The sequence below is a fragment of the Molothrus aeneus genome, chromosome 1, assembly GCF_037042795.1.
Source record: "Molothrus aeneus isolate 106 chromosome 1, BPBGC_Maene_1.0, whole genome shotgun sequence".
Lineage (NCBI taxonomy): Eukaryota > Metazoa > Chordata > Aves > Passeriformes > Icteridae > Molothrus > Molothrus aeneus.
Window position 1 is genome coordinate 62213483 of NC_089646.1, and position 20560 is coordinate 62234042.

At 41.0% G+C, this 20560-nt stretch overlaps 1 protein-coding gene across 1 annotated transcript in view; it reads left to right on the top strand.

Annotated features, from left to right (window-relative positions):
* Positions 1 to 20560, top strand: part of MBOAT1 (membrane bound O-acyltransferase domain containing 1) — a 56541-nt gene that overhangs the window by 26587 nt on the left and 9394 nt on the right. The window contains exons 4-8 of the mRNA XM_066558034.1: positions 739 to 834; positions 11064 to 11119; positions 13315 to 13369; positions 16041 to 16224; positions 17835 to 18027. Of these exons, the coding sequence (XP_066414131.1) occupies positions 739 to 834; positions 11064 to 11119; positions 13315 to 13369; positions 16041 to 16224; positions 17835 to 18027 (584 nt within the window). The remainder of the gene's footprint in view (positions 1 to 738; positions 835 to 11063; positions 11120 to 13314; positions 13370 to 16040; positions 16225 to 17834; positions 18028 to 20560) is intronic.

Consider the following 20560-nt stretch of genomic DNA (forward strand, 5'->3'; position numbering starts at 1 on the left):
ATACAGGGAGAAGTTACTTGTATGAAATGCTGCATCTGCCCATGCAGACACTGCAATATTTTCAGTCTTCAGACTATGCAGCTGTTAAGGTAGAACCATGCTACTGCCCTGCCCAACAGAAGTGTGCTACCATCTTGAAATACAAAATGAATTTGTCACATCCTACCTAAGGAATGCTTCTGAAGTGATTTTCTAGGTCCTTTCCAATCTATCTGATTCTATGATTTTTCTGGAAGATGGTGTGCTTCAGTCTGCCATTATATAAAATCATGAGAGAGAGAATACCTTAAGCTTGAAATAGTTTAGTATTTTCTATCTTTCCTAGATCTGAGGAAGAGTTGTAAATAAAGAACGTTTACAGACCAAAATGCAGTGGATAACTTCAGTGAATGACATACAGTATCATCTGCTTTCAAATACTTAAGTTGGACAGAAATTCCAAAATAATATGTGGAGATGGGAGCTTTGAAAATTCAATTTTGAAACTTGAACTGATCCTATTTCTTCTTCCATTTTTTCTCTACCCCCAGAATGAGGAGACACCTCTGTAAGGTTTCAGCTGGGGATACAAAACCATCAGCCCCCTTTGAGAATTTCTTCCAGGTCTTGTAGCATAGCTCCAGACTTTTTAACAATCTGATTTGAAAAAATTGAAACAAGCCCAAGCCAATTTGAGTGATTCTAGTTCTTTTTGGTACTTGTGTTGGTAACTGTGTGTTCTGTGTGTTATGTTTTTAGGTACTCCTTTGTCGTAGCCATGGGATACCTCACACTGTGCCACATAAGTCGAATATACATATTTCATTATGGCATTCTCACTACAGACTTTTCCGGGTGAGTGAGTCTGCAAACTGGTTCCCTTGTCAATCAGTATTAATTGATTTCAATAAGTAGTAAGAATAATTTTTATCTTATCTGTGGAGCACCTGCAATTTTGTTTCCCTTAAGCTTTTTCTGAGGCTTTTGTTGTGATCTTTGGGGTTTTGTTGGGGTTTCTTTTGTTTTGGATTGGGTTTTTTGTTTGTTTCTTTGGGTTTTGGTTTTGTTTTTTAAAAAAGGAATAAGCACTGTATGATTTTTGCACTGATTCATTGTTTCTACTGTTCTCTTGCTGGAAGCTGTGCAGTTGGGAAGGTAGAGCTTAGTTAGCTAGCTAGGTTTCCCTGCAGAGCAGCCTGGGAGGACAAGTTGGGCAGTCTCTCCCTGGAGCTGTAGGAGTGACTTATGTGGCTGATGGTGGTCTGCTCTCCTTCCAGCATCCTAGGCACAGCTGTCAGCTCTGTGTCTCCTCTCCCCCATTCTGATTTACCTTGAAGCCCCAGCTGGGAAGGTGTTTCCCAGCCCAGGCTCTCCAGGATGTGAGGGCAGGACTTGGGCAGGCGTGAGATGCTGGTGGAGCTGAGTGAGTAACCCAGGCAGAGAGACAAGAGATCAGCTCAGGTTGTCAGCACTGGTTCTCTCATGGGGCTAGCTTGTGGCTGCTGCTTAAATAGCACAACTTTTTGTATGCTGTGATATGTGTGAAATGGTTTTCATACACACGGTGGCCTCTGATTTCACTCAGAGAAGCAGTGGAGGATGCTTGGCAAAGATAGAGACAGCTATCCAACCCTATGAGCTTTGTTTGTGGGAGGAAGGTGTGCTTTTGTGTGATTTGAAACCAGAGTGCTAATCCGTATTCCACTTGTTTAATTGAATGTCTGAAGGCACTGTAATCAGTAATATACCAGGAAAAATTTCTGTAAACTTGCACAGTAAGTTTTACATGACTCTTCCAAGTCTCTTTCATCTTACAGGCACAGAGTAGGAGAATGAAGGTTTTTGCTGTCTTTGTGCATGTGTCTCTCTCTTTGAGGTGGTGGGTTTCAGTATTTAATTAAACTTCAGGTGGTGGAGGAGAAGTTTCTCTCAAACTCCTGAGGTTTTTTATTAAGGAGGCTGCAGTAATGGGAAGTTATATGTTTAAAGAAATTTAGTTCTGTAATTTTTTCTGCAGTTCTCTTAATGCACAAAAGCATGTCCTCAAAGAGCATGACATACCAAGAAGGCTATAAATGGGATTGGAATGCTATAGCTCAGTGTGTGTAAGAGACAGAGACAGAGAGAGAAATGTGAGAGATCATGCTTTTCTGAATGCTGTGTTCAGAAATGCACTGTCAGGCATATTAGCTCTCTCTCTCTGAATACATTTAATAAAAATCCAGCTGAGACTGGGGGTGAAAGAAGAGGAATGGTGGTTGTTTGTTATGGATTAGGTAGTGTTCTCTGCTCCCTTAATGGAAAAGTAACTACTCTTATTTAATGATGAGCTTGAGGATAATAATGGTACTGAAAAAATAATGCTTGAACTTACTCTTTTATTTGATTTTGACTTGCTGCTTCAAGATACACACCAATTCCTAAACTTCAGTCAGAAGTAAAACCTACCAAGTAGTAAACAAGTGGAAAATGTACTATGGATATGAATTGCACCTTCATGGTATATTTTAAAAGCTAAGAATGAATACAAATACTGTGGTGGTATCAATAAAAACTTGCAATCCAAAGTGTTGAAACCCAGATTACCCTCATAAATCTGTCTTAAAACCTGTTTTCTTCAGCTGTAAATATGTGCCCATTGAAGCTTTTTTCACATACCTGAACAGATGTGATGATCCAGAGAGGCAAAATATACGCCCTGGACACAGTTTTACCATGTACGAGCAGCAACTGAACCTCCTCTTGCTTGTTCTCCCATATTTGATGGTTCCTCATCTGTTGCATGTGGCAATAGGGAATCATTAGGACAAGGTGTGGCTGGGAGGATGGCACTGAAGTTCTCCCTCCGGGTTTCAGAAATGAGTGAGACAGAACCATGGAGCTGTGCCCATCTCCCTCTGGCCTCCCACAGTTTTGGGTGAATGTGGCTGGGGATATATATTGAGAAGGCAAGACACTGGACTTGGGGGAATCTTTAAGATGCAACAAAAACCCATCAGCTGCTGTCTTGCATTTTGAGGTTTCAGTACCCCATGAGTCTGGTGAAATCTGGTTGCAAGGAGGAAGTTATAATCCACATCAAATAGGCACATAACCAGTTCTATTGCCATCAGCTTTCCAATGTCAGTTCCCTGAAGTGACAAGCCAGATGATCATTGAGTGTTTCCCAGTGGCAGTGCTGAAAGCCAGCATTCCTCATTTTCTCCCTTGGCCTGCCTGGTGCACTTAACAACTTGCACGCATAACCCTTTTTAAGTGTGCTTGCAAATACATTTTTGGGGCATTTTTACTAATAGTTGGTTATGCTATTTGTTTGGAGCCCTTCCATTTTGAGAACAGAGCTTATAAAATCCAGGTAGAGATGGAGAGAACAAACTTTTGAGTCATATCTTAAGCAAACTGGAAAATGAACGATCAAGCTGTGGCATATCACTTCCAGGTTACAGAATAAGAAATAAGGGACTCCTTACCTGCTGGTGATTAGTTAATGCTTACTCCTGAAAAGGGAAGGTCACTGAGTCCCACTGTCAAAACTGTATTCAAGCTGCTTGCAGCTATTTCTTGATTTAGGAGTTTTTCATGTATTGCATAATACTTAAGGAAAAACTTGTGTTTTTTTTTTAAACTACTGCCAGGTTTTAAGGAAAACAATTTCCAGCTTACTGCACTTCAATTTTAATTACTTTTTAAAAAGTGTATATATTTTATCAAATTTCTTTCAGTTATATTATTTCTCAAATAAGTGATGATGTAATTTAGGAATTTTCCCTTTAGCACTTCCTCAAAAATCCTATTTGTTTTGAACGCTAATTATACAATAACTGAATCCTGTGCTTCCTCCTTAATTTAAATCAATCTTTGAGAGAAACATGCATGTTTTATTTTGCTTGGTTTGCCATGACATTTGTACATTGTACCTGGAAAAACTAAATCCTAACTCTTTCTCTCTCTTATTTCTTCTTCTTTATGCTAAGAGGATTATGCTGGTAAGTTGCCTGCCTATACAACTTCATAAAAACCGTAATAATATCATAGAATTTGTGTTTTTTCCCTTTGTATCACAGGCTCAGCTTGAGTATAGCAATATGACAGCTTTAAGGAAAATTAGTTTAAAATAAGGAATCTTGATTCTAATTTTTGGAAAGTAGTAATAGATAGGGTTTCAGTCTAGCAAGATTCATGACCAAATGCCAGATGCACATGATCATCCAGATAAAATTCAGAAGGTATGGAACTTGTGTCTGTTTCAATCCTTTGCTTGATTAGGGCTGTAGAGCTTTTTAGTTTCCTCTTTGAATTCTTGCAGTGTCTGAGCAAAATTCCCTAATATTGCAGGTTATTCAGTGAAATGTCAGAGAATGATTGTGCATATGGGAGTTTCTTTCATATATGAGTAGTGGCTGAGAGATCTGGGGTTGTTTAGCCTGGAGAACAGGAGGGACCTTATCACTCTTTACAACTACTTGAAAGGAGGCTGTAGCAAGGCTGGGGTAAGTCGCTTCTCCCATATAGCAAGTGACAGGACAAGAGGAAATGGCCTCAGGTTATGCCAGGAGAGGTTTAGATTGGATTTTAGGAAGAGTTTCTTCACGGAAAGTGTTTCCAAGCATTGGAACAAGCTGCTCAGGGAAGTGATGGAGTCACCATCCCTAGAAGTGCTCAAAAATGATGCAGTTATGGCACCTGGGGACATGGTTAAGTGGTGAAGATGGCAGTGCTGGGTTAACTGTTGGACTCAGTGTTCCTAAGGGTCTTTTCTAGTCTTAATGATTCTATGATTCTTACTGCCATCCCTTACAGAAGAGAAACTCGGTTTGTGAAGATCACCACACACACTGGCACAGTTTTCAGTCTTCTGTTGGTCTTAGAGAGACCATAGCTGAAGTATGTGGGAGGCCTGAGCAGTTTTCCTCTCCACATGTGTCAAATCTGTAGCTCTTACACAAGTGCTTCGGAGGACATCACTGCCCAGACACCACCTTTGTGTTCACCCTATCCCAAATGCAGAGCAGCAGCAGCAGCATTCTCAGCAAACCCCCTAGAAAGGAATGATCGTTGAGAGAGCCCTCTCAAAAAGCCATATATATAAGCAGATGCTTCAGTAACAAGTGTCACTTCAGGCAGTGAAGTTTTGCTGGGTGGTTAGTGCTTTGTTGCTGGATTTTCCTCTCTCAGTGGCTTCTTGTTTCAACCACAAAAGGAAGGAATAAAAGTACAGCAGCTGTTTTTTGCAAAGGAAATACATTTGCTGATTAAAGCAAAGATAGATGTTACCATGTGAAAACACGGAGCAGAAATGTTGTCTGGTCCTGCAATTTCAGCTGGTTATTTTTATTTTCTTGTCTTCTAAATGCATGACATGCAGTACATTGCTGCAGTGTCTGTTCCTGCAGCGCTGGGGAACCTTGGTGTGCAGCTGGTCCCCAGAGGCAGTGCAGCAGTGCAGGTGCAGGGTGAGTAAGGGGGGATCAGTCTGTTTTCCATGCCTGCTTGCTGCTTTACTGCCTGGCTGGGTGCTTGCCCACTGGAAACAGCCCTGAGATCACTTACCATTGGAGTCACAGGAGCCCTGCAAGAACTGCTGTGTGGGAACTAGGCAGAATTCAAGCAGGCAATCACTACTAGAGAGCTCCATGCATCTAGTATATCCCTGGACACTTCTCCAGAAGTAAACACTCTTTTAAGTGAAATGCTTCTACCATGAAGGCTTAAGAAATACTGCTTGGGAGCTCTCACACACAGACACACACAAAGGCAACACATCACATGAAGGAAATTGTAACTTGCTTTGGAGGTGGCAAGTGTGTTTAGTGAAGTGTTTTTTCTCTGATGTACTTCAGTACCTCTTCCTTTTACTGTTGAAAGCAAAAGTATGAGCTCACTGCCAGCTTGGCCATCCCCTTGTCAGCAATGGTTACTGTCACAGTAGGGTGTGACTGTGTGAACTTCTTGTCATGGCTTCAGTGCTGCAGAGGTAACCCTGAAATACATGTTTGCTGCTCTGGAGTCTTGTCTGCTATGAGCCTTTTGACTCCACCTCCTCTCTTAGTGAAATCAGGTCAGTGGAAACTATTTCTAGCGAGCGTGTGCCAGACTTCTCCACGGGATTACCTAAGGTCAAGCAGACTATGCTTGGAAAATGTCTTTTCTCTTGTAAGCAGTGAAAGTTGCTCTGTGCAGAAGCCAGCCTGTGATGCAGTGAGGACCCCCACAGTGGCCTACAAACAAAACATCTGTACTTCCACTGGCCTTCCATTTTGTCACTTCTGGCAAATTTATTGCCTTGGGGAAAGCTGGATTTAAAAATTATATTAACTGATAGGTTTCCATTTGGAAGGTTTATTAGAGGAGTAAACCCCTTTATTGAGCATTCTCTGTAAACGGTTCCATCTTAGTCTTGTGTTATTTTTCAAGGCATCTAATGTGAGGTAAACAAAAACCCAAAGCTATCTTTACCTTATGTTAGATGCCTTGAAAAATAAAATTGTCCCTGGGTCAATTTCTTGATTTCTTTTTTTTTTTTTTAATTAAAAGTTGACCACTATGGTTTATGTGTAGGAGGTACTGCACATATACAACCTAAGATTAAACTCATAACCAATACATAAAACATGGGAAGGGAGGGGAAATCACACCACACATAAATCAGATTCTGTGTTTCTGTGGTAGTTTGTAACTGTACTGCTTAATAGGACAGGTGGAGAGGGTGTGGAATCAGCACTCAGCATGTGGCTACAAAGCAATCAGTAGGTGTTCAAATGTGATGGATTGCAAGTTGCTTAGGCTTCTAAATGTGTTTTATTTCAAATGCTTCCTTCCTAAGGATAAGTCTTTGTGCTTCATCTGTAAGTGCAAGTGTAGATTTTCTTTTTGAATTCAACCTAATTGCTCCCCTCCAAAAACCTGTGCATCGCAAAATTTGGGAGTAAGAAAAGAGATTGGGAGTTTTATAGTTTTGTTAACTTCCCTTCTTATTTTTACCAATATTGACTTTTTCCAGTAGTGTCTAAAGGTTAAAATAGTACCATGTTGGAAACAGTTGACTATATGTGATATGGTACTGTATTTAATGTATTAACTTACTCAATGTTTTATTGCTGTTTTAAGTTACAGCTTGCCTGAGAGGCTGAATAGAAATGGCAATTTCATACTCTGATATTTAAAAGTTTTAATAATCAAAACTCATATGTTTAGGAGTTTATGATTCTTCCCTCCCCCCTCCCTGCCCTTAAGAGAGAGTTCCAGTAATGTCATTATTTTGTTGTGCTGTGACTTTTGCTGCAGCACAGATATAGTCCCCCTGAGATCAAGTCAGAGGGGAATAGTGGGCAGGAGGAGAGGAGGGAGGAAGATGCTCCTTGTTCACCTGAAACATTGCTTACCCTTTGTGTGAGATGTTGGCTGATACCTGACACTGATCTCGTGAAAGATTTAGTGTGTGTCATCCCATTGCCACTCTACTGTAGTTTTCCACCTTCCTGAGTAGGGTAGAAAAGAGATTACAGAAACATTTAGATTGGAAAAAGACCTCTGAGGTTGTCAAATCCAATTTATGACCAATCACTACCATGTCAACTAGACCATGGCACTGAGTGCCGCATCCAGTCCTTCCTTAAATACCTCCAGGGACAGTGACTCCAACACCTCCCTGGGAAGTCCATTCCAATGTCTAAATCACTCTTTTTGTAAAATATTTCCTTGGATGTCTAACCTAAACCTCCTCTGGTGCAGCTGAAAAGAAGAGACCAACTCCCACCTGGCTACACCCTCAGGCAGTTGTAGAGAGTGATAAGGTCCCCTCAAGGCTCACTTTTCCAAACTTAACAATCCCAGCTCCCTCAGTCACTCATCTTTGGACTTGTGCTTCAGACCTTTCCACAGCTCCATTGCCCTTCTCTGGACATTCTGCAGCCCCTCAATGTCCTCTGAATTGAACTGAGCACAGGATTGGAGGTGTGGCCTCACTGGAGCTGAGTACAGAGGGACAATCACTGCCCTGCTCCTGCTGACCATGCTATTCCTGATACAGACCAGGATGCCATTGGCCTTCTTGGCCACCTGGGCACACACTGGCTCTTGTTCAGCTGGCTGTTGACCAGCATCCCCTGGGTTCTTTTCTGCTGGGCCACTTTCCAGCCACTCTGGAAAATACATATGACATGTAACATGATGATGTCAGGAGGGAGAACAGGAGGTATCTAATGATACCTCCTTCCCACTCGCCCTGACAGACATGTCACTTTTGTCATTTCTTGTCTCCTCTGGAGCTGGGAGATTTGAGGGAGAAAGACTGTCCATCTTTTTTGATGAAAGTGCAGGAAAGGCTGACTTGTTCTCTTGGCTTACAATGTGCCATCAATGAGGCAATGACTTCCTAATATAGATGAGGAGAGCCTCTCTCCTCTGTGTTTATATGTAGTATGACTTCAGCGAAGGCTTTACTCCTGCTGCCCTCGGATTGTTTGCATTTTGGTTCTCTCTGGTTTACCATGGGGGCCTTGTCTAAGACAAGTGTCTAAATTTAGACACTTGAAGTCATACGGTTTTGGCTCAGAGCCTGAGGTTTAAAGTTACCCACTTCAATATTGGCGTGAAGTCCCTGCCATAAGAAACATATGCAACAAATTGAAGCAATTTGAAACAAGTCGTAATGTTCCCCCATAAAGCTAAAATGGTCAAACACTCAAAATAAAAATTTTTGTTTATTGCAGTAAAACTGCTTGATTCAGTGACAGCCTCTGTCTCTCTTAAGGATTAAAAAAATCTGCCTTTTCATATGCTTAAAGGATTAGGATTTATGTATCTTTGAAAGCAAAGCTAAATTTTGTCTGGGAAAATCTACTTTGAGAAACAGGATGTTGAAGATAATAGTAAAAACAGCTTATAAATCACTTTTCTTGAAAGCTTAATTGGAATAAAATTTAGAATGACTGTTTGACAATATTGCTGGAAGGTGAAAAGTCATTGTTGAATTCATCCATTCCTTGACTACTATCAGTGGTCTAGGTGACCCAAGAGAAGCTGCTGTACAAACCCCTCTGTTACAATTGTATTCAAGTTTTGTGTATATTTAAGCCTATTCTTAATTTTTTGTGCAAACTTTTTTTCATTGGCAGTTCAAGTAGGTACTTCTGAAATGATAAAAGCAGTTTCTGATTAAGTAATTGGCTGATATTGCCCGTTCTGCTCTTGGGTAGAAAATACAGAATTGCTTGTGGACTTTTGGAAAAAATCAACCATATTAAGTGTTTAAAAAAAAGACCACTTAAAATGAAAGAATGTCTTTTTCCAGTATTTGTGTATACCATGCTCAGCCTATGAATTATCTTGAGAATCTGTTTGATTTATATTAGTGGGATAATCAGGTTGTAAACAGTTTATCTTAGCCATTGGGTTAACATTTGATTGTAACCAGTAGGTTCATTTAGTTAAGGATGATCCCGAATCTCTTGAAAATCTCTGTAGGACATAAGTATTTGACTTTAGACAGAGACATCACTGAATGTAAGTTCCACTTTTCTTTCCTTTACCTTGAGAAATCTGTGAGACAAACACAGTGCTGGAACTAAAAAAAAAACAACCATCCTCAACATTTTTCTTTAATTGTGTTCCAGAAAATATATTACAGTAGTTAAAATGAACAGCTGTAATGTTTGGCACAATCACCTATGTCTCTTAAAAAAGTTCCATATACCGGTCAAACTGTGTAAATAGTTAAATAAATGTGTACAAACTCAAGTTTTCATTTCCAGGTTGAAGATATCATTTGTGTTCAAACAGAAGCCTCCATCTGGTTAATGTTGTTAATTTATTCTCAAATGGAGAAACAACCCATTGTATTAATCCTCAGTGAAGACAGATCTCTTTTGTGGGACTGGTTTTACATACATTCATCACAACTAAGGCTTTTAAAATAGTGGTGTATCCTCATCACTCATTCCCATCTTGTGGCTATTGTGGTTGTGAGAGATCTGGGCACCCTGTGCTGCTGTCTCCCGTGGCAGAGAAATGGGGAGAAGCAGTGTGAGGGGGTGCTCATCCCTTGTTTTGCCTACCATGGATCCTTCCAGATTGCAGATGTTCAGTGACAGGTTTCATGTTTAGGGTGCCACAGACAATGGAGGAACTGGTCAGCTGTCCCCATGGCTTTCCTCCCATCTTTCCTCTTACCTTCCTCTAAATACACTTGGCTGTGTCCTTAATCCTTGTGGGAACCAGCTCCTGATGCCACCAAGCTGAGTTTAGTCTTTTCCCCCGTTCCTTAGCTGCAGCAGCTCACATCTGCCTTCAGTGCCAAGAAGCTCTGTAAAGCTGGATATGGGAAGTATGAGTGGCCCTACTGGGAGTAGTGGCTATTTCTATATGGCATGTTCAGTTGGCAACAGAGCTGCTGGGTGGCTGCAAGGCTGGCTCAGGTACAACCAGCTCCTTTTTCCAGGGGCTCCAGATCCCACATGCCCATACACTCCCAGTTGGATGGTGTATCTTCTACAGGCTGTTCACAACACAGATGCATGGTCAATAACCAAGTGGGAAACTGCTGTGCTGACAGCTATTCTGGTATTTGCACACAGTCCTAATTGATAGAGCTATTCATGTGGGGAAATAAGCATCTGTATCTGCAGAGTCAACATTTTTTAGGGCACTGAGGAGACAGACAATAGGAGAGTAACAAACAGTAAGAAGAGCCAGAGTTGGGTTACAGCAGCACTGCTGTATTCTAGTGTTGCATTGTATGGGGCTTCGATTTCGTCTTTGCCTGAAAAGAAGCTCAGTGGGCTGCAGAAGCTGGTGTTTCCTGGTGGTGTGATTTCTTCTGAACTACAATTTGCACTGCTGCACGATAGGGAGATATAAAATAAGGCTTTGTGTGCACTTAGCAATTAAAAATTCCAGTGCAAGTTACTGTGGGGTTGTTTTGAACCCAGGCAATTGTCTTATGCCTGAGTGCCTCCTTCAGCTTTAATTGGATGTTTTCCACTTGTTGCTAATACAGTTATGCCTTTTAAAGGCATATTCAGTGAGAAAATTGGGAATAATTTGTATTGCAAGACACATAACTGTTGTTTCTGTCTTTGTTATAGTCCGCTGATGATAATAACACAGAAGATCACAACACTTGCATGCCAGCTACATGATGGTAAGAAAAGGAATCTCTGTCCTGGAGACAGCCTTTATGTACCAGTGAATTCTATGGTTGATTTATGGAGTGAATGAATGTAGTGCAGTGAGTTGTTCTAAGTGAAGAAGAAAAACGCTTTATGGAGGAAAAATGAGAAACTTAAAGTTTCGATCAGTTTTTAGGATCAAACTGTCTTTGCATTATCAGAGACAACTGTTTTCCCCTTTGGGTATTCTACTTCCTTGGGGCCCAATTTGGATTTTAGCTAGTGCCAATATCTCCTGTTTAGATGCTACAGTGCATCTCCATTAAGTTCTCTGAAGCTGTTACAGATTCTCAGAAGTCAAGAGCTGAGGATACATACACTCAGTCATTAATGTTAATTTAGCAAAAAATACGCTAGCACTGATATATGCAGTGGTAATATACTCCATGAGTTGTGAGAGATAGAATTCAGTAGCTTTTCCCCAGTGCAGAGAGAAGCACTTTTGCAAGCAAAATAACATTGTCTTCAGTCTTGTGCTGTGCTGTGACAAAGAGCACTATTATTTCCCAGTAAAACGCCTGTGTCTACTACAGTGCAAAGGCTAAAAATGTCACTTGTCATCAGTAGCATTATTGCTCGTGCCTACTGATGCAGTGCGAATTTCTGATGGTCTGAGGCCCACTGCCTTACAAGTTGTGGGTGACTGAATAAGTGCCTTGCTATAGAGTTGTGAGCAAGGATTTAGGTGATGGCACACGAGGGTCTGACATTGTTTGCAAGCCAGGTTTGGACAAGTGAATCTAATGCTTTTATCTGGGTATAATAGATACAGCTGGAAGCTTGGCTAATTGACCATGTTGTTGGCATTCATGTTACTGAGGCTTATCTGCTTCTGTAAGTTGAGTCAGCTCTGGTATTGCTGTAATTCCACAGCAATGTGCAGCCAAGGTACACAGCTAGGATGCTGAAGGTAAACGACCAGACAGAAAGGAAAAAGACAACAGCAGAGGCAGAAGCATTCTAAACAGACCAGAATTCCTAGAGATTAATGATGGTGGAAAAGGCTCATTACATTGCAAACATCCATATATGGAGCAGTTGATCAAATAAAGGCAGCTTTCAGTTCAAGCATCAGTGGCAAATTTGTATTTGTAAAAATTTAACACAGCTGTCTGTAAATGGAAACAGACAAACAAAATACCCAGTCCTTTAAGTAATTAAGTGCTAATTGTTTCTCTGAAATTCAGGCCCTCCCAGTATTTACAAACTGAAACAGTAGAGAAAGAATGGAAATGAGCAGCTTATCAGCAGCCGTTTTAGGATGTGGGTCCAGTGTCTGTATTGGTAATTATGGCCAGTATGTTTAGAACAGGAGTGTCAATTGGTGCCAAGCCCCTGATCTTCTGGGCCTGTGCACATGGAGCTGTGCACATGCTCCACACCAAGTGCTGAGACTCATCCCGTGTAGTTCTGCTGAAGCCAGTGGGATTCCCTGCAGTATGTGCAGCTAAAGCTCTAGACTGAAGGGTTTGAGGTATGTGCTATAAACAGTATTTGTTTACCACTTGTCATGATACAAGATTTTTCCATCATTTTCTTGGGACATTGAATCTGTGCGTTACCTCTGGCCCCAAAGGTCTTGTGCACTCAACAGCAGGTCACCCTTCCAGTCTGGACCTTGTACAATTCCAGATTATTGCTCATGTGGAGGTTTAGGCTTGCTCCAGCAGCAGGCTGCTCGGCTGCTCGTTCACACCAGTGGAGCTTCTGTTCCCTGAACGCCTGTTTGCCTTCCCCTGCCCACTTCTCCTGCTGTGAAATGCTCCATTTCTCACCAAGGAGCCAGCGGGAAGCCTGTGCTTAAATGAGCCAGCAGCTTCTGGCAACAGAGGTTTTTCTAGCCCAGGACAGTTTGTAGAGGCTGTTGGGGGTCGCAGCCAGTTGGTGGCATTGCCACTTCCATTGTGTGTGTGTGGGAATGCTATGGCTGCTCTTCCTGACAGTGTAGCCAGGGTGAGAAAGGGGGAATGAGGTAAGGAACTGGGTAAAGAGGTACAGTAGAACTTGGCATAGAAGTTAGGGATTGCGATGTATTAAAACCACCTATGACAAAAAAAATTTGAAATTATGGCCTTAGAAATTTATTTGTGGGGTGCAAGCATAAGCCTTTGGGAATAGCTTTTACTGTTTGTCTTTAGGAAAGGTGTAATGTGTCTTTTCTTTCCAGGAATAGGGCGACAAGCTGAGGAACTCACTGCTGAGCAAAATCGGCTTGCTGTAAAGTAAGGATGTAATTATCTGAGTGATTTGTGTCTAATTTCTGCCAAAGAAGTTGACTGTTTAGGTTGTTCGTTATTTGTTATTTTGTTTGGGTTTCTTTTTTTTTTTTCATTACAGTGTCAGGGACAACATAGTGGCCCAGCCATAGAAATGTTTCCTGCTACTTTCCAGTCCATGAGACACCAAAAGTCCTACATGCTTTTTCTATTTGCTTGGGAAGTTTTTTCTTGTAATGCTGCTTTCATTACCCTCCTTAAAACAAACATACCTTCTCTCTCATATTCCTTTTTTTTTCTTCAGTTCAGGACCTCTGCCTTTATCACATGTGCTGGTCAGTAAAGCACTGAAGTACTTGGCAATGTCTCATAATTATACTTAAATATATACTCCACGTGCAACAGAACAAGTATTTGCTGTATTAACTCTTTTAAATTCAGACAAAGACTGTGCTATACAGACTTGTTGGCTGTTATCTTCATCTGATCTGTGATGCGCTCTTTTTCCAAGTAATTACTCCTCCCCTGTCAACAATCCACTGCATAGTAAAAATCCATTTTGGTTTGAGTCTGACAGTTCAAGTGCCGCTTTCCTTTGCCATAATTTCTGAATGCTGGATTTTATTTTTTTTGGTCTCCCTCCATAATGTTAATACTCCTAGGTCTCCACGTTATGTAACTTCTAATTTTTTATATGGAGAGAGCACTTCTTTGAGCACCCTTTTTTTCCTAGTTTGTCTCTCAATAAAAATGCAACATGGAGTTGAATTTGTAAGTGTTTTGTTGTTGTTGTTGGTTTTTTTTTTTTGTTTGTTTGCTTTTGTTTTCAATGAAGAATTAACATTACAGAATTACTCTTAGAACCATAACTATTTTTCACCATGATATGTTTGTTATGGCCAAGGAAATTATTTCCTTAATTTCCAAGGCAGAAGATTCAGCCATCAAAAAATCTGCCTACGTACTTCAGGAAGTAAGGGAGTAATTTCTTGAAAAGCAAAACTCTTGTAGGTAGCTGTGACCCCATAGTGTCTATTTTTAAAGCTCACAGCATAATTTCTAACTGCACTTGGCCCTTAATTCTAGTCAAATTCTCACTAAACACGCTTGGTTTTTTTTCTTGTACAGTAGATGAGTTCATAATAGAAAAGAAGATGCCAATAGTTAAAGTGTCAGTGGCAGACAAGTCATAACTGAAGAGTTTTAAATCCCCTTTGGTAATACAGCCTTTTGTCTTCCCTCCTGTTCTTGGTCTGTTTTTGTTTCTCACTCATCCTCTGTACATTCCTTTGTGCATTGCTCATGTCTCCCCACCCAACCATGTGCAGAACCCAAGTTGAAACTGACTTTATTTTTAATCTTACTGTAGAGCTAGGAAGCCCCACACCATGGACCTCTTTTTGCAGGACAGAAAGATGACTCTTACCCCAATTGTTTGCTCCATCTTTCTGTGAAATGCTTTCACCAGAGAACATACCATTCAGGCACTAACATCTACAATTACCACTAGGGTGAATGCAGAAAATCCTTGCTAATCTAACTGTTTATTCAAACTAATTCCACTTCAGAATAGAAGTAGGCAACAGAAAATGTTTAACTGTTGCTTAGTTTTTCTGCTAGAGATTTGTTTTAGTCTTAAAGAATTTTAAGTGTGTTTTGGTTATGCGTGTCCATCTGTGTCTTGGGCAGGAGAGCCCTCAAGCACTGTGCCCAAGTTTGTGTTCTCATCTGAGGCCTCCATGTTTACTTGAATGGTAACAATTAGGACATTTGTGGAGAGCACTCACTCTAATGCAGTGCAGAACACAGTGCACAGTTTAGATGTTGGCATTTTCTGCCACATAAAAACCTTGAGCCTAACAATTTACGAATTACACTATTGCTGAGAGGCCTTTGCATTGTAATGATCTGTAGCAAAGGTAGTGGATCTTCTTAATTTTACATCAAATGTACAGCACCAGAAGGAACTTGTGGGGTATGCACTTGCAAAATGGAAAAAAATTAATATGACTTTCATCTTCAGCCATCTTTCAATTGATATGTTCCCCCCCTCCCCTTAGTTCCTTTTCCTGTTCATGATGCAATACAGGCAATTACTTCCTTCATTTGAACAGTAGGAGAGAGTGCTTCTCTTCCTGTATGTCTCACGTGACACTTCCCATTTTTTGAAAGGCTGAACTAAAGGGAGGGTAAAGGCTCCTCCCAGGACTGCGAGCCCTGGTTTTAGAGACTCCCTGCCTTGTGGTTTCTATAACAAGGCAGTATGGTCCCTGATATCCTGGACAGATGTCCAAAACCAATAACCAGCTTCTCACTCCTGGTACTGCTGACCTGTCCAAAATGGACAAATTTATTACTGTTTTTAGCTAAAAAGTTTCTAAGATCACAACTTTTAAAATCACTAGCATTAGTTCACCTGTAGTTTAAGCACTTTGACATTACCTTTGCTCTGACTGCCATCTACCAGACATCATCAGAATATGACAGGCTGTGTTTTATCTTCCCCAGAACAGACCTAGAGAGCTTTCAGCTGGGGGGAAACGGGTAGGAGTGAGGTTAGGACTGAGGCAGACAGTGCGACAAAAAACGTTGGTGGAAGCTTTTGATATGTTTTACCCTGTTTTGGGTTTGTTTTTTTTTTTAATTTGTTCTGTTGTGCGTGGCTGATTTTTCACAGGTCAAGACCTTCTTTACTGGAGTATTTAAGTTATCTCCTCAATTTTATGAGCATCATAGCAGGGCCTTGCAGCAATTACAAGGACTATATTGCCTTCATTGAAGGGAGGCATGTGCACATGAAACTGTTAGAAGTGAACTGGAAGCAGAAGGGTTATGACAGACTTCCTGATCCTTCTCCAACTGTAAGTTTTAAAATGACAAAGATTGATTGCAGGGGGCAGGAAATTACAGCTTTGTACATGATTCTCATAATTAAAAGCTAAGAAGAAAAACCAGTTTTGGGTTATCTTTCCAGTAAAGGTTACAGTGAGTTTTTTTCTGCCAGTGGCTGCTGCTTTTATCACAAGGTCAGGGGTGAAGGGGCTGGCGAATTTGCCAAATGGGTTTGGCATGCAAAAAAGGGTCAGTTGTTAATGGGTGTTCTTTGTGCAACAATGGGAATGGACTGCAGGTTCTGACAATGACAAGTTGCAGCTCAGCTCCAGACAGAAGAGGAAATGTCAGAAAAACAAAAAAAAGTCAAATCTCCCCCACAGTGCAGGAGATGTTAGAAGTACATGAATCACTGATAATCAGAAACTGTAGCCTGTCCAGGTGCTTTGCAAGAATACACTTTAAGAGGACTCAAGAGGTAATTTTTTCACCTAGTTTTAACACTGATCTGGTTTTATATATTTTTTTAACATTACTTAAAATATTCTTAGAAAATAGCCTTTTTGTAAAGCAGGATAGCATAGCATGAGGTCCAGATTTTCTCTCTTAAGGTGACACTGAAAGTGTAACTTTGTGTGTGTGCAGAATGTCTCCTCTGAAGTTGATCATGTGCTTTTGTATAATGATTCCTGTTGCACACAGCTGTCGTTCTACTGACCCTAGTGGTGTTAGTTCTGATTTACATTAGTCTGACTGAGGTCAGAATAAGGTCTATATTGTGGAGGATGCAAGTCAGGAGAGAGTATTGAAATCTGTGTTAAAAAAAAATTTCACATTACTTTATTCCAGAATATGGAGAATATATAAAAATAGATCAAAAGTCAAAAGGATAAACAAAATACATGGTTGTTTTAATAGTATATTTCATTTTTATTAGCCTTTTGAGAACATGAGTCAATTTTCACATGGTATCCAAGTGCCAGATTACTTTTTAATTACAGCTGGATCAAGAAGGGTTTATCCATGGTGTGTATTTGCAAACAAGCTTTGAAGTACTGCAATGATTGTCAATAATGGTGTGTAGGAAGCTAGGGAGCTGGAATAGAAAACGTGTGGCAGAGCACATACCCTGTATCGTGGGTACAAGTGTGCTGTAACAACACAATGCTTTTTGGACAAGTGATTTTTTAACAAGTCTTCTGGGTGGTAGCTGGGTAGTAAGACCTACTGTTGCACAGAATATCAGTGATTTTTGCTTCCAGGAGGAATCCAGTCTTTAGTTCCAGGAGGGGACAGTACATTTAGAGAAGATTTCTGCTTTCCACTGTAGGGCTTGATTTGCTTCCTTTCCCATTTTAGAATCTCCGCACACTGATGTAGAGTCTGTCATGAAGTTCCTCACTGACTTTGACTTGTGATTGTCCTACCTATCTACAGGTAGTTCAGTAAACCAAATTAAACTAGAGCTGTGACTCTGGCCTTCTCTTGGTCACCTCTTCTAAATTAATTAGTATCAACTTTGTCACTGGTAACTTTAATGGTTCTTGAAGCCCATTGTTTTTGTATGTCATGAGCAGTGCCTTGTTCTTCCCCTTAAACAAATGTTTCTAATGCATGTTTCATTGTTTGTGCTTTTTAGGGAGCAGTGATGTACAAGCTGTGTATCACACTAGTATCTCTCATTTTATTCTTGACACTTACCAAGAACTTTCCTATGGCATATATTATTGATAACGAATTTCTTGATAAAACTCCCTTCTTGTCAAGACTTGGTTACCTGTATGTTGTAACACAGGCAGCAAAACCAAAGTATTATTTTGCATGGACGTTGGGTAAGTCTGGCTACATTATGTACTTTTGTGTGTAGCAAATAAGTTCCTAAATGGGGGAGGAGGTCTGAAAGCTGGGATGGGGGGGGGAAATAAAATTGTCCCTAGACCTGTAGTTCATGTGGGAGATGTGTTCCTTTAGGCAGTGGATCCTGTGCTTGTTGGGAGGCTGATGCTAGGCCTTGCCTCTAAAGCACAGTGGGGTCCTGTATACACCTTGGCTTTGAGCAGTCCAGAGAAAAAATTGGAGAACTGTGGGGAGCAAAGGAAGTGTTGGGAAGGACCAAAATGTCTGCAAGGAAAAGGGAGAGAAAAAGTAACTGAAGAGGGAAGCAAATTTTTTTAAGAGCCAGTCAGACTGGTGGTCAAAATAATATGTTTGCATTTTACCTTCATCTTTTACAAGTCATGTTTCACCATCTATGTGTGAGGAGTCAAATCCTTCAGGCCAAGCTGAAAATCTCCTGGATTTTTTGCTGGTATTACAAGACATTGTGTGTAGGGGAGATCCTGGAAGTCCAGCAAGGAATGCGCATACCTTGAGGCTGAGCAGGGTGTCACTGAGCTGGAAATGGGCAGGGAGATTCATTGCAAGGCTGTGATTAAACTGCTGGGAATAAAACTGTCAGATTCAGGGAAGGCAGCCAGGACTGGCTTGTGTAGGATGGGAAAGGCTTTGAGATAAAGAATGGCTTGCTCACAAACTTACTTTTGTGGGATCCAATGTTAAATTGTTGCCTCCATTTTTTCTGGCATTATAGTTAACTGGAAGGCCATTATTAAAGAGATAAACTGAACTTGCATTTGTGACAAGAGCAGGCTGCAGAGGCTCTAGAAACGTCTTACAAATGAGGCAGTTAGCAGAAAAGTATGCATTGCATAGCGGAGGGTGAGGCCTCATCTATTCACATCCCAAATCCAGGCAGCAGAACAGCAAGCACTTTATCCTTTTTTTATCCTTTCCCAGTTTTGCTCCCGGTGGCATGGCCCAGGGCATTACAAAAGCCCTGCTGAAACGGGCCGAGAAATGCTTCCCGTCCTCAGGACAGGACAGGCGCGCTATTGTGTGGGAGCTGCACCACCCAGATCCATGGAAAGAAAATTCCGCTTCTCGCTGGGATAGTTCTGGGAACACGGCTGCAAACCGAACTCCCAGCTGTCACTGAAACCACTTTGGGTCCGAGTGCCTCCAAGCAAGCAGCTGTGAAAGCCATGCACAGCCCGAGCTGTTGCAGGCTGCAGGGAAGCGAAGCTCGGCGGAGCTTGGGAGGATTCCTGTTCGTGAGCAGCTTGAGGGCACACAGTTGCGACTTTCCTGTGCTTCACACCGTGCTCTGCAGACAGCAGCCTGGGAAGCAAATGGCCAAGGGGGATGCTATATAATTATTGCTCATCCCATGATTCTTGCTTTCTTGGTTTTGGCCGAGAAACACTAATTATTTTGTCCCTGCTACCCTTGGAGCAAGGAGGAGCAAATCCAGGAGTGCACTGCTTTGGGAGGATGGTTATGTGCAGCTCCAGTCTCTGAGACTGGGCAGAATCCTCTGGGCCAGCTTCAGGCAGGGTTGTTGTTCATTGTTTGAATGTTTTTTAAACAGGGAGAAAATTAAAAGCATGGAGAGCTTTCTTTTCATCAATAAAATCTCTCTCATTTAGGAAAGTGGAAAACAAAACAGAAAGTTTCAGGTTAGAGAAGGTTGCTTGTTTATTTATTTATTGTTACTCTTGTTGCTTGTAGTTACGTTTCCTCCCTAGTTTTGTGCACTAGGGCTTCTCCATGAGTTTGTGCCTGTACTCACAGCATTTACAAAGTAAAATCTTGGGGAAGAAATGCTGGCCTTTTTAAAGAATAACCAGGCTTGTATTTTGTAAATGACCTGGAAGGAAAAGCCTAACCTGTATTTGCGCTTCCCGTTTTTTTTTGCTATGATCCTCAGTGTTGGCTGCAACACTAGTGATCCGGAGACAATAATGAATTCTCCCTTCTGTTTTCTTAGTACTCCAAGTAGGTATTTCTAGCAGGGGCACATTGAAATCAGAATCTTGAGAGCCAGTGATGAGGTGATTCCCAGGCACTCTGAGAGAGGAGGTGGTTGACAAGAGTGCATCAGTGTGTAATGCCTACTCTTATCCAAGATTTTACTTGCTTTAAGGTAGCTACATGTGTAACTGAAGTTACTCAATATTTGGTTCATAGAGATGTTGAGGCACTTTATGAGGCACTTGGCAAGAGGATTAGGAAAAGGCTTTGTCTGTAGAATTCTGAATGACAGTCTTAATTAACATAGCCACGTTGGAACTCTTAATGGAAATAATAAGCATGTCTTTGAGATATTAAGTTTTTTTTTTGAATTCTGGAAAATGCTGTGACATCCAGATGCCCTTTTGAGAAAATTGCTCATTCATTTTATAGTAATATCTGTCTCGGATGATAATAAAGGCCAAATAATAGGAAAAGTGATTTATATTAGTTGGTTTTTTATTATTTTATTTCTTCTGCACAAGGAGTAGCTAGTCTTTCCTCTTGAGGAAATTA